Source organism: Terrapene carolina, unplaced genomic scaffold (genome assembly GCF_002925995.2).
Source record: "Terrapene carolina triunguis isolate 2854851 unplaced genomic scaffold, T_m_triunguis-2.0 Scaffold131, whole genome shotgun sequence".
In the NCBI taxonomy this organism is placed as follows: domain Eukaryota; kingdom Metazoa; phylum Chordata; order Testudines; family Emydidae; genus Terrapene; species Terrapene triunguis.
Genome location: NW_020664482.1, coordinates 28,716,588 through 28,729,578, shown reverse-complemented (window position 1 = coordinate 28,729,578; position 12,991 = coordinate 28,716,588). Strand labels below are relative to the sequence as shown.

Genomic DNA, 12,991 nt, shown 5'->3' with positions numbered 1-12,991 from the left:
ATAAGAGCCACACAGACCCTCGCATTTTGGTGACAGTCTCTGAAAGACGCAGGCAGCAATACGCTCGTCTTCCGGATTATGAGGCGTGCAGGGCTGGACCCAGCAGGGGCAGGTCCCCGGGTTTCGAACGGCGCTGATGCTGGGGGACCCCCCCTACCCCCTATAGCCATGCTATAGACCTATCAGGAATCAGGATACAGTAGGTGCAGGAGGAGCATGAGGCTGACCATGCCCTAAGTGCTCCGGGCACACAGCAGACAGTCAGAGCTCTGCCCCCCTCTGCCTCCGCTGTCCTGCTCTGTCCAGCAGCTGCATATCCGCCAGCCAGGAGTCCGATCGTTAAATCGCCAGCGTCCCTTTAAGGGAATCGTCCCTCCCGCGAGAACTACACTCCCCATAATGCCAGCCGCCCGCCTTGAACTGCAGGCTTATTTCCGCCAGCGTAGGTCATATGATCGCTCCCCTCCCAAGATGGCGGACAATTTGCCCTCGGAGTTTGATGTGGTGGTGATAGGAACCGGTATGAGAGTCGCACCCTCGGGTCGGATCTGGGCTTTGGCGTGCAGCGCTCTGGGACGCGGGGGCAGAGCGGTGTGGGCGGGGCAGTAGAGGTGGGGGCTAGGCAGGGGGTCTCAAGGGCTGTGTGGAGCTATAGGGACGAGGTGGTGCCTGGGAGGCGGGAGCTGTGCTTGGAGGCTCGGCGGACTGAGGTCGGTGGCAGGAGACAGCTGTGCAGGCACGGTCGGAGGAGTTCAGGCTAAGGAGGAGGGAGGACTGGGTGCCAGGTCTGTACTTGTGGGGTGGGAATCAGAGCAACGAGGCTGAAGTAGGGGAGTTGAGCAGGTGGCGGGGGGGGGGGGGGGGGGAGGATGGAACAAGGTGAGAATTATACAGTATAGTGCTGGGACCAAGGACAGGTGCTGCTGCTAGGGAACAGAGATCAAGGGAATGAGGCTGTGGACATGTTGCTGAGGTAAAGATGGGACTGGGACTTTAATAAGGAGGTGGATAAGGAAATGGACTATGAATCTGAAGCGTGGGTTGGGGCCCAGGACTGGGAATCAAAGGGCATGAATTGTGCCTCGGAAGAGGAGAGCTGAAGTCTAGGTGCCAGAGCCAGGTATTCCTCTAGTACCTATAGCCTTTTTAGACTCTCATACACCTGTGACCAGACCTATACGAAGCCGTCTTCCTCCTGGTTGAGTTAAAATATTACCCTTAAGCCTTTAAAGCTTTTAAAAATTAAATCTTAGGTGACAGGACCTTCTTAGTTAGGTGGTAGATATTGACAATCTCTCTAAATTTCACTCACATAAACATAGTTGATGTTTTACTTTGGGGCAATTTAAGGTAGTTTTTAAATATCTGATTGAAACACAGCAAAATATTTACCAGGAAAACAAGCTGTTAAAATTTTCTCCTTTTGTATTCATTTTGAAGGGGATTTTCTGCCCAAATAACTGAACTGAGAGCAGGTGTGCTTAAATATTTGCTGTTTCATAGAACTCCATGGTGATATTGGCCTAGCTGAAACAGCTCTTATTATAGAAAATCTTAAACGATTGTGGTGATTCCTGTATTTTGTACAAAACTAAGATCATTCCCATCCCATATATCCTCTTTACTTGAGATTCACCAGCTTTTGAGCCCAATCCTGTAATCAAATCTGGCTGGGTGGATCCAAGCACCCTTGTGGAGCTTCACAGAGTCTGCTCTGACCCAAGCTCTTCAATCAGAACCCTCTATCTCTGTAATTTTTCTCTATTTTGAAGTAAGCAATCATGTTTGTTGTTTTTTATCGAGGAGAAGTGATTTAAATCAGAGAAATTGAAATCACTGATTTTTTTTTAAACAGTGATTTAAATCAGCCAGAAGGAAACTTTGATTTAGATCAGCTTTAATAAAGTTTTGCATTTGTACTTAATTATTTTCCTAATGAAAAGTTGACTCTCCTGGGTCGGTAACGTGTTGATTTGCAGTTAAATATAACCTTTATACTAAACTTGGTGCCTCTTTTTGCTAAAACAGGAGGATACACTATATCTATGCATATTTATTTAACCAAGTATATAGCTTGACTTACATCTATTCACATATTTTTTACATTTCTTACTATGTTAATGATCTTTTCTTATTTACTAGAATAATTTTTGACTTGCAATTTGTGTCATGTTCTTTGGATGGAAATTCAAATTCAATTAACAGCATAAAACATCATTTAAAAAATAAACTAATTTAAATGCTCTGGATAGGTTAAAAAAGTTTTATCAAAATATATTTTGTGTATTAAAACTGTTTATCTAAACTATTTAACTTAGTTAGTGAATTGAACCGAGAGTGACCAGAAACTGTGCCCTTCAGGATTTTAGAATTAGAAGATCTCATCCTCTCGCATCTAGTTTTTATTCATAAATTGGAAGAGAACAAGCTCTCCTCCTTTTTCAACTTCCAGTGGTTTCTTAACTTTAAATGAATTAATGATTGACCTGAACTAGTTGAATGAACTGAAATGAAGAAAATATTTTCTGCACCCGCAGAAGAGGCTATTGCTATTAAAAGCTGGTTTAGTACTTTAACAAATTCTGGTTCCAAGTGCTTAGCTAGTGACTTCCACCAGTTCAGGATTTCACTTTCTTTAAAACTTTGCAGCAAACACATACTCCTTAGTATTATTTTTATTTAATTTAAATTATTTTAATAGACCTTATATAAATTTAGGCCTTAACATAGGCTGTTCATTTCCAATTTAATTTTAATGGGGCTTATTTTTTAAAAAATAAGCCTATATTTAATTTAAATAAAAAAATCAGATTTAAAAAAAAATCCTTGTATCCATTCTGTTTGTATGAAATTATTGTGTGCTATTCAAATTAACTTGCAGTCTTCTGAACCTTTAAACTGGGGGTGTGAGAGAGACAGAGAGAGATTTGTATTGATAGACATACCTGACTGGCGCATTCTGGGAATACTTGCTGTTTAAAAGGTTTAGTCAAAAAACACATTCCTATTGTGTATGTATTATTGTTAAAAGATTTCTTAGTTAATATAGGGGCTAGCAAAAAATAGTAAAAGCTGGCTATTTTTCCATTGGTGAACATAACTGCTATTAAAGGTACCAAATCGAGATCCTTGGGTCAACCAAGAGACCTCTATGGGCTATTTGTGTAGCTCAGTAGCAGGATTGAGGCCCTAATGAAGAAACTGTAATAGTTTTCCTGGCCATTCAATTCTTGGTGGTCAGATAGTGTGAAGAAGAATGAGAGGGAATGGTAGTCAGGGTATATCAAAACTCCATTTGTTTCCTGTGAAAATTTAGTGATTAAAAAGCAGCCAAGCTTAATCATATTATTTGCATATCTGTGATGTATAAGCAATTTAAAAGAAAAATCCTTCCTGAAAGTCAAATCAGTGTTTGACCAAGTTAACCCATCTTGCCTCTCAGATACCAGAGTACTACTGATGGCGGTAGTACAGAGTATAAACTTATGATGGAGTTTTATTGCTTTTCATGGTCACATAACATAAAATACATGGAAAGCAATTGCCTCACTGCTTCAGATCAATTGTCTGTCTAAGCCAATGTCCTGTCTCCAGTGGCAGCCAGTACTTGGTGCTTCTGATGAAAATACCTTATAATTGCCAACTATGGAATAATCTTCCCATAGGGAAAGACTTCCTGACTCTACTAAGTTATTGACTGATTTATACTCTGAAGCCTAAGGGTTTCTCTCATTTTTCTTACTCTGTTGTGGCTAACTTACAGATACCTAATGTGCATGAATACAGCCAGTTGGATGCTATTTGCTTGTATACTTCAGGTATCTCCCTCACCCTTAGGTTAGGCCAGGGGTAGGCAGCCTATGGCACGCGTGCTGAAGGTGGCATGTGAGCTGATTTTCAGTGGCACTCACACTGCCCGGGTCCTGGCTACTGGTCTGGGGATCTCTGCATTTTAATTTAATTTTAAATGAAGCTTCTTAAACATTTTAAAAACCTTATTTACTTTACATACAACAATAGTTTAGTTATATATTATAGACTTATAGAAAGAGGCCTTCAAAAAACATTAAAATGTATTACTGGCACGTGAAACCTTAAAGCAGAGTGAATAAATGAAGACTCAGCACACCACTTCTGAAAGGTTGCTGACCCCTGGGTTAGGCACATGCAAGGATATGAGCACTATTGACTTTAAAAATCTCATAGTATAAATATATATTTTTTAAAAGAAATACATAGACTAAGTATCTGCCTAAATGATGTAGGTAGAAAAAATTGGTATATTAATAAAATTAAATTTGTAATTGTCTATATGTTCATAGTAAATAAAATTACATGCATAATCAATATTTCTGTACATATTCATTTTCCAAATGTTTTCCCATTCATCTCATGTTGCTGCAGAATTTCCAGTTTGTTAGTAAATTCACCTCTGCATATTTCCCTTTATGAAGAAAAGTGTTGCTGATAGTTTTAACCAATCAACTCTTCTTAGTTAGGTTACAAGTAGCAAGTTCTTTCCTCTCCGTCTGAGAAAGGCCAGAAAAATGTAAGAAGTCCAGAATGTTGTATAGCTCTGAAAAGTGCTTTCTAAAGCCTGGCATTGAAGGGGAAGTCTGTTTTTTCTGTTCTCAGATCCCGGAAGAGCAGGGTTATGACTTCAGGGAGCAGCTAGCTCCTGCCCATAAATCACAAGTTCCAGCCAGCCCTTCTGTAGTTCCCTCCACATCATCATGATGATCTCCCAAGCTTCATGCCATTTTCTCTTGTGACTCTGTGATGTTTCAGATAACTCAGGTTTCAGTAATTAAAATCAATTATGGCTGCTCACCATCACATTCTCATGTTTAACATAAAATCCCAATACACAGAAACAAGTATAAACCTTATGATTGACTTGCTGTACATGGCAAATAATTTGTTTTACAATTTGCCATGTCTAGACTGAAATGTTAAGGTGTCTCCATTTCTTTCACTTTTGGTTATACAAGGGAGATTATTTTGAATGCTGGAAATTATTAGAAGATGAAAACTGCCTGAGGACAGTACAGCTATATGACTGAGTAAATAGGGATTTTAATCTTTGTAATACCTTGATGTTGTGAAGGTTAATCTTTAGTAATTGATGTGCTCTAAGACAAAGGCTATGCCCTTTGGAGTTGTTAGTCCTTGCTGCATGGTAGTTAGTGATATAATAGATCTGCCATTAAGGAGGAGTTACTCTGTTCATCTTCTAAACTGAGGGTTTTTATTGGATCTTATCTATTTCAATTTATAAAAGAGCCTAAGCCATAGGCATTTATACAAAACTTAAAATAATCAAATACAGAAGTTTAGATATTACATAGGAATAGAATTTCATGGGGTTTTCAAAGCAAATCAAGGTCCTCTTATTTGCCTGTATATTTCTAGTGCCCAAAGACTCGAAGTAGGATTAGGGCCATAGTGTACTAGGCACCCTACAAACACATAGAGACTCAGTCCCTATCCTGAATAGTTTAGTCTAGCAAACAGATGGAGATAGGGGAAGATAAGGGGACTGAGAGAAATTACTTAGATTAGCTCTCTCTAAAACTTTATTTTTATTTAAAATAAAATATTTAAGTAGTTCAGAACCATAATCTATCCCTAAGTGTCCCTTACAATATTTGTTAGGTGGCTGACGGCTTGCAGAAATGGGGGTCTGAAGAGGGGTTAGAAGGAGAGAGAGTACATGTATGAGGGTGAACTGAAGAATGTACAGTGGCATTTAGTGAGAGGCAGACAAAATGGTACTGGAGGCAGGCATCTTTCATGCTGAGGCAAACACAGTAAGAAACAAGAGGTTAGTAGGAAGGGGCAGAGTTGTGAAGGGCCTTGAAGAGAGGTACAGTTTGTTGTGGTGGAAAGCAGGGAGTCAGTGGAAGGATTCAGTGATGTGGGCCTTATGGTCAGGGCAAAAGACAAGGAAGAGATTAGCAGCTGCATTTTGTATGGCTTGGAGGGGGTGTGTTTTATTTGTTTTAGTTACCTTTTCCTTGTTGTACTTTAGAAGATATCAGATATTGCACATACATTGTATTTTAATTAGCTAGACACATTCATATTGGAAGTAAGGCATCTGGAAAAGCTGACAAGAAATGTGGTGGATTCTCCCATCACTTAATCTTTAAATCAAAAGTAGATGTCTTTCTAAAAAAAGATGTGCTAGATCAGTGGTTTCAACTTTTTTCATTTGCGAATCTCTCAAAAATTTCACATGGAGGTACAGACCCCTTTGGAAATCTTAGACATAGTCTGCGGACTCCCAGGAGTCCTTGGGCTCCAGGTTGAAAACCACTGCTCTAATTCAACTACAAGTTACTGGACTTGATGCACAAATTTCTGGGTGAAATTTTATGGCTAATATTGTGTAGGAAATCAGATTAGATAAACAATCCCTATTAACTTTACATCATATGAATCTACGAATCTTTGCAATAGCAATATGACTAAACATTATCAAACCAACTGCTCTTGTTCAAAAGATGCAAAAGAGAGAGGCTGTTGTGGGTAGTAAGTTTTAGTAGATTGCCTCAGTTCTGTGTTTCTCTGCTTTTTGGTGTTGACTTAATGTTAATGTTTTAATGTGTAGCCATTGATATCTAATTGTCAAAAACATGATTTTTGTAAAACATTAAAATATTTATGCTGACTTTTTAATGCATATTAGTAATTAAGACCTTTTACCCTTGCAGGTCTTTTCCAGTTTTTGATTATATAATTTGTGCATCTGGTAATTTTAGTGATTCAATTAAGTGGTGACATTAGATTTGAATTTGTTCTTATTTCAGGTTCATTTAACTGTTTTCCCCATGGTGAACTTAATTAAAATGGAACCTTACGCTAAATTCTGGTCATCACTTCTCCATCTAATATTCACTTCTTTTCCTTCTGCTCCTCATAGCTTCTGAATTAATACCATGATACTCATGAAGTAAAGAGAAATGTTGTTGCATTTACTGAGGGAACTGGCTTCCCTGATTACCAGTTAAATGCAGCAGGTTTTTTGTCCTGATACAATGGAAAGATAATTTCATTTTTTAAAGGAAATTATATAATAAATTAGCTGTGTAGGATAAGAATGTATGCTCTATTTTTGGCTGTACTGTAGGTCTAAATCAGCAACAAAACTTTAATTATCAAAAGGGGGAGAGGGATAGCTCAGTGGTTTGAGCATTGGCCTGCTAAACCCAGGGTTGTGAGTTCAATCCTTGAGGGGGCCATTTAGGGATCTGGAGCAAAAAAAATATAGTTGGGGATTGATCCTGCTTTGAGCGGGGGGTTGGACTAGATGATCTCCTGAGGTACCTTCCAACCCTAATATTCTATGAAAGTAAAGGTAAACTTAATCCCCCTTTCCTTAGGACTTTAGATATAAAAGGATACAAAACTGTTAACCACATCTTGAATTTCCCAGGTTACGAAATTAAGCAAGCTTGTCTTGCTATAGCAACATCTTTTTTGTGAGTTCTTTTTTTTAGTCATAATATTTAAGAAGTCAGGCTTTTTAACATCCTATCAAAGCCTCTCACATATCATTATATTTTGAATGCAGTATATATTTTTATTTTGGTTAAATTATCTAGTAATTGAAAAACCTGATTTGTTTAACAGGTATTATACATGTCATTAATTCCATAAGCCATTACTGCCAATTTGATCAGTCTGTGCTTTTTAAAAAATTGTATTTTAAATGAACGAGTAGGAATTCCTAATCTGTCTGAGAATAGTATTTCAGAGTGCCTGATCTTGCAAACACTTTACTCACTTGAGTAATACATTGAAGGCCATGGGATTATTCATTTGAGTAAATTTATTCACATTCATATGTGTTTGCAGGATCAGTCTTTGAATTAAGACATATTAAAATATTGGTTATACTTATTAGTCTTGGAGGAGGACATAATGAGCTCTTAGATAAAATTGCACCTTTTCAGAAAAAGCATAAACTTGTTTGCTTGATTTACATGATAGAATGGCACTGTCAAGTATTCAGGCTCATACACTTCTCTTTAAACGATGATTAAAAGGAGAAAATTATAGACAAACCAATTCAATAACATTGAAGTTACGGTAGCATCAGTCTTAACTCAGAATGGTTTCTGTCTCTAACGTAGTGCCTTTATATTGTAACAGCACAGATTAAGGATGTAGTATCTGTCCTAAATTGAGTTGCCTTGTTTGGTTGGAATATACTGTAATATTAACATTGCTTAAACTTCTCTGATATTGTAGAAGGCCTGTGTTAGCTTCTGTTTAAGTTGTAAAATAAAGGATGTTGTTCTCTAAAAGGTGGTTGTATTCACATGTTTTGTCTGCCAGTAATTCTAATTTTTTAAAAAAAGTTATTCTTTATAAAAGCAGTCACAGTAAATTTTCTAGTTCTGTGCAATTTTCTTTCCATTCTGGTCTTCACTGGTTATAAATAACACATGAAATGACTTTCAAGGTAGAAAGCAGGAATCCATTTTGAAATATTCTATAAAATAAAGAGTGATTTATGGTTTCATATGATTTTGGCTGAAAGCACTCGGGCTTTGCCAGGTCATCAAAGTCCTGTCAGGGGAATCTATTATTTATTATTCGATATGCTGGGAGTGGTGTAAGTACTTTATTTTATGTTTATCTTATGTAAGTATAGTGTTAGAAAAAATCAATTCCAGATACTAATACAATTTTTAAGATATATCCTGGAAAACTAACCTAAAAATTATAGATGTGAATTATGAAGCTGAACGTTATTCTGTTCAGCTATTCTGATCTAAAAGAGAATTTTGAAAAATGAGTAACTCCTAATCTTGCTGCAAGATATTTTTAGGATGTACCTCAGGAATTTTTCTCTGTAACTTGATAATTTGCCTTCTCTGCTTATATTTTGGTTACTCTGCTTTTCATAAATAAGCAGTCTCGTTTTACACAAGTAAATATTTAGGCACATGATAGGAAAAAACTGGACAGGGTTAGTTTGTTATAAGAGCATATGATATTCCTGTGAACTTCTGAAATATTATGCTAGTTTCATGATGTCATCTTTGTAAATAAATGGTAATTAAAGATATTTGTTTAATCTCATAGGCTAGCAGAGTGGCATTGACTTGTTGTATTAATGTTTATAAATCAGGGGACAGAGCTATATTTTTGTGTAAATGGGTAATCCCCTATCCTTTTAAGTGTCAAGAGAGCAAAGCTGATTTTCACAACCACACCTAAAGTTTTTGATATCCCTTTTCTTTGCCTTCTTGTTGACTTTTTCACCTGACTGCCTTGGAGGTGTCACTCTTTCTGTCTTTCAAGTGCTGTCTCTGCTTTGAGTAAGTACTTGCCCTTACTGATTTAATTCCTGATTAGTTTGGACATCACATCCAAAAGCTTCTCAGACAATGCAACTGCTATTGAAGCCTTTTCAGAGTCCTTTTAAAACGGACAGGGTTCTGCTCCAGAAGTCTTTAGCACAGAACACCATCACAGATATTCTGTATTGCTTCTTCCCTTTCCCTCATGTAGTACGAGTGTTTTGCAATTCTGTGAACCCTTTACTTCTCAGATCATCTTGCTTAGGGTCCTGATGCTACCAAGACTGAAGTGGAGTAAAAACACAGGCTCCAGTAATCTGCAACCCTGCTTCCAGCCCCAGTATAAAGATGTCTATATTAGCAGCAGGGTGAACACATAACTTCATTAATAGTGCAGGATCAGACCACCTTTCTGCAGGGCTGCCCAGAGAGGGGGGCAAGTGGGGCAATTTGCCCCAGGCCCCGGCACCACAGGGGCCCTCACGAGAATATAGTATTCTATAGTATTGCAACTTTTTTTTTATGGAAGGGGCCCCCGAAATTGCTTTGCCCCAGGCCCCCTGAATCCTCTGGGCAGCCCTGCCTTTCTGCAAGGAAGCAGAAGAAAAAGGAGGGAGAGAGGTTTTGGAAGACTCAGATACAAGTCAAACAAAAATAGCTACATCTTTGGTTGCTCTCCTAAACTGTCTTTGTGGATTTTGTCCAGTGTGACTTTTCCTGTCTTGGGAACTGTTGGTTTAATATTGTCTGCATTTATGCTTTTATTATGCTATATATAGAATCCCTACAAATCCAGTGTTCCCAGGACATTTTTGTCCTTAATCAAACCCCTCTGGTCCTTGGTGTATAAATCTCTTGTAGTTGTAAATACTCAGAGAACTGGCCATTCAAGATAATTTCGGCATCATTACTCTGTGATATCAAATTGTTTATGCAAAAGTTTTTAGTAAAGCTAAAATTGTATATATTGATAGTTTTATGTGTGTGGGGCATGTGTATATGTTATCGTGGCTCATTGCCCTGATTTCTTTGAAATTATAATATGCTCTGGTGAGTTACTTGGATAAAACCTAATAATGTAAATCACGTGAAAAATAATTTTGCAACTACACAAAAGACCGAAAAGTTGTATGCAGAGACGACCTGTTTAAAAACTCACTGGCAATTTATAACATTTTAACAGTGGTTCTGCTAAGAGTAATAAAGTATTTATTTGGCAATAGAATTAAATCATACTTAAGAAGAAATCATTAAAATAAAATTAAGTAGTGAGTAGTATTTTAGTGGCACTGTGAACCATGCTTGTTGGTTCTACAGGGTTAATGGGCCCTGAGACTCTTCTAAAGAGGAGTGGAATGGACAAATATGCTTATTATGATCACTGTAAAATAATTTTTTATGATACCACTTTAGGGAGAGCCTTGCATAATACTTGATCATGATTTCAGTTGTCTGACACTTGATTTTTTTTAATTGAAAGCTGATATATGTATATTACTGAATACCTTTCTTTGACTGTTTGTTTCTCACTTCAATTTTTAAGTTTAATACATCAGACATTGGGAACAAAAGAGCAAATTACTGAAGCTGTGGTGTTTTCCCTCATGTTACCCTGCCAGGTTATCTGATCAATGAACTGAAGTTGGGTGCGAGGCCATTCTATCCTGCATGTGTATTCAACTTAGTCACTTTCAAACAAAACCTTTGTCTATATTTTTCCCTCTGATGTTCCTTCATTGGTAGTTCCATGTCATTAAGAACATAAGAATGGCCCTACTGGGTCAGACCAAAGGTCCATCTAGCCCAGTATCCTGTCTTCCGACAGTGGCCAGTTCCAGATGCCCCAGAGGGGATGAACAGAACAGGTAATCATCAAGTTATCCATCCCCTGTTGCTCATTCCCAGCTTCTGGCAGACTGAGGCTAGGGACACCATTCCTGCCCATCCTGGCTAATAGCCATTGATGGACCTGTCCTCCATGAATTTATCTAGTTCCTTTTTGAACCCTGTTATGGTCTTGGCTTTCACAGCATCCTCTGGCAAGGAGTTCCACACGTTGACTGTGCGTTGTGTGAAGAAATAACTTCCTTTTATTTGTTTTAAACCTGCTGCCTATTAATTTCATTTGGTGACCCCTAGTTCTTGTGTTATGAGAAGTAGTAAATACACTTCCTTATCTACTTTCTCTACACCAGTCCTGATTTTATAGACCTTAATCATATCTCCCCTTAGACATCTCTTTTCCAAGCTGAAAAGTCCCAGTCTTATTTATCTCTCCTTATACGGAAGCCATTCCATACCCCTAATAATTTTTGTTGCCCTTTTCTGAACCTTTTCCAATTCCAGTATATCTTTTTTGAGATGGGGAGACGACATCTGCACACAGTATTCAAGATGTGGGCATACCATGGATTTATATAGAGGCAACATGATATTTTCTGTCCTATTATCTATCCCTTTCTTAATGATTCCCAGCATTCTGTTCGCTTTGTTGACTGCCGCTGCACATTGAGTGGATGTTTTCAGAGAACTATCCACAATGACTCCAAGATCTTTCTTGAGTGGCAACAGCTAATTTAGACCCCATCATTTTATATGTATAGTCGGGTTTATGCTTTCCAATGTGCATTACTTTGCATTTATCAACAGTAAATTTCATCTGCCATTTTGTTGGCCAGGCACCCAGTTCTGAGAGATCCTTTTGTAGCTCTTTGCAGTCTGCCTGGGTCTTAACTATCTTTAGTAATTTTGTATCATCTGCAAATTTTCCCACCTCACTGTTTACCCCCTTTTCCAGATCATTTATGAATATGTTGAATAGGGCTGGTCCCAGAACAGACCCTGAGGGACACCACTGGTTACCTCTCTCCATTTTGAAAACTGACCATTTATACCTACTCTTGGTTTCCTATCTTTTAACCAGTTTCCAATCCATGAGAGCACCTTCCCTCTTATCCCGTGGCAGCTTACTTTGCATAAGAGCCTTTGGTGAGGCTGATTAATTCTGTTTTTTCAGGTAAAAAGCTAAAAAAGGCACGTGCTGCAGCTTCTCCCTTTGACCAATCAGAGGATCTTGTTTAAATCCACGAATCGTCTTTCCTTTCTAAATACTTCATTCAATTACTCAGTTTGTGGCTGCTGTAGCACCAGAAATATCTTGCTTTATTGTTCTGTAGCACCACCTACAACCAAACAAACCAAAAACAAACCCCCCAAACCTCTTTAGGTTACTTGATATATATTTTTGGTAAAAGCCACAAGCTAGTTACGTTTTGAATCTAGGCATTTACGCATTGCTTGTCATCACAATACGATAACTACTCACTTAATGTTGTTTCGTTGTTATGTTGCTGATCAATTGGCGAACATGCTCGTTTAAAGTTGCTCCCTTATAACTTCATTTGGCAGCCGCCTGCTTTGTCCACTGCTTGCAGGAAGAGCAGTCCGTTGGAGCTAGCTGGTGGGGGCTCGGAACCAGGGTGAACTGGCAGCTCCCCATCAGGGCCGGCTCCAGGCACCAGCAAAGGAAGCAGGTGCTTGGGGCGGCCAATGGAAAGGGGCGGCATGACCGGGTCTTCGGCGGCAGGTCCCTCTCTCCCTCTCGGAGGGAAGGACCTGCCGCCGAAGAATGAAGCGGCGCGGTAGAGCTGCCGCTGATCGCGGCTTTTTTTTTTTTT

The 12,991-nt window shown here is 38.6% G+C and overlaps 1 protein-coding gene across 1 annotated transcript in view; it reads left to right on the top strand.

The window, feature by feature from the left end:
- The first annotated feature begins 471 nt into the window (after window positions 1-471).
- Window positions 472-12,991, top strand: part of CHM (CHM Rab escort protein) — a 48,093-nt gene continuing 35,573 nt past the window's right edge. The window contains exon 1 of the mRNA XM_026653001.1: window positions 472-520. Coding sequence (XP_026508786.1) covers window positions 472-520 — 49 coding nt within the window. The remainder of the gene's footprint in view (window positions 521-12,991) is intronic.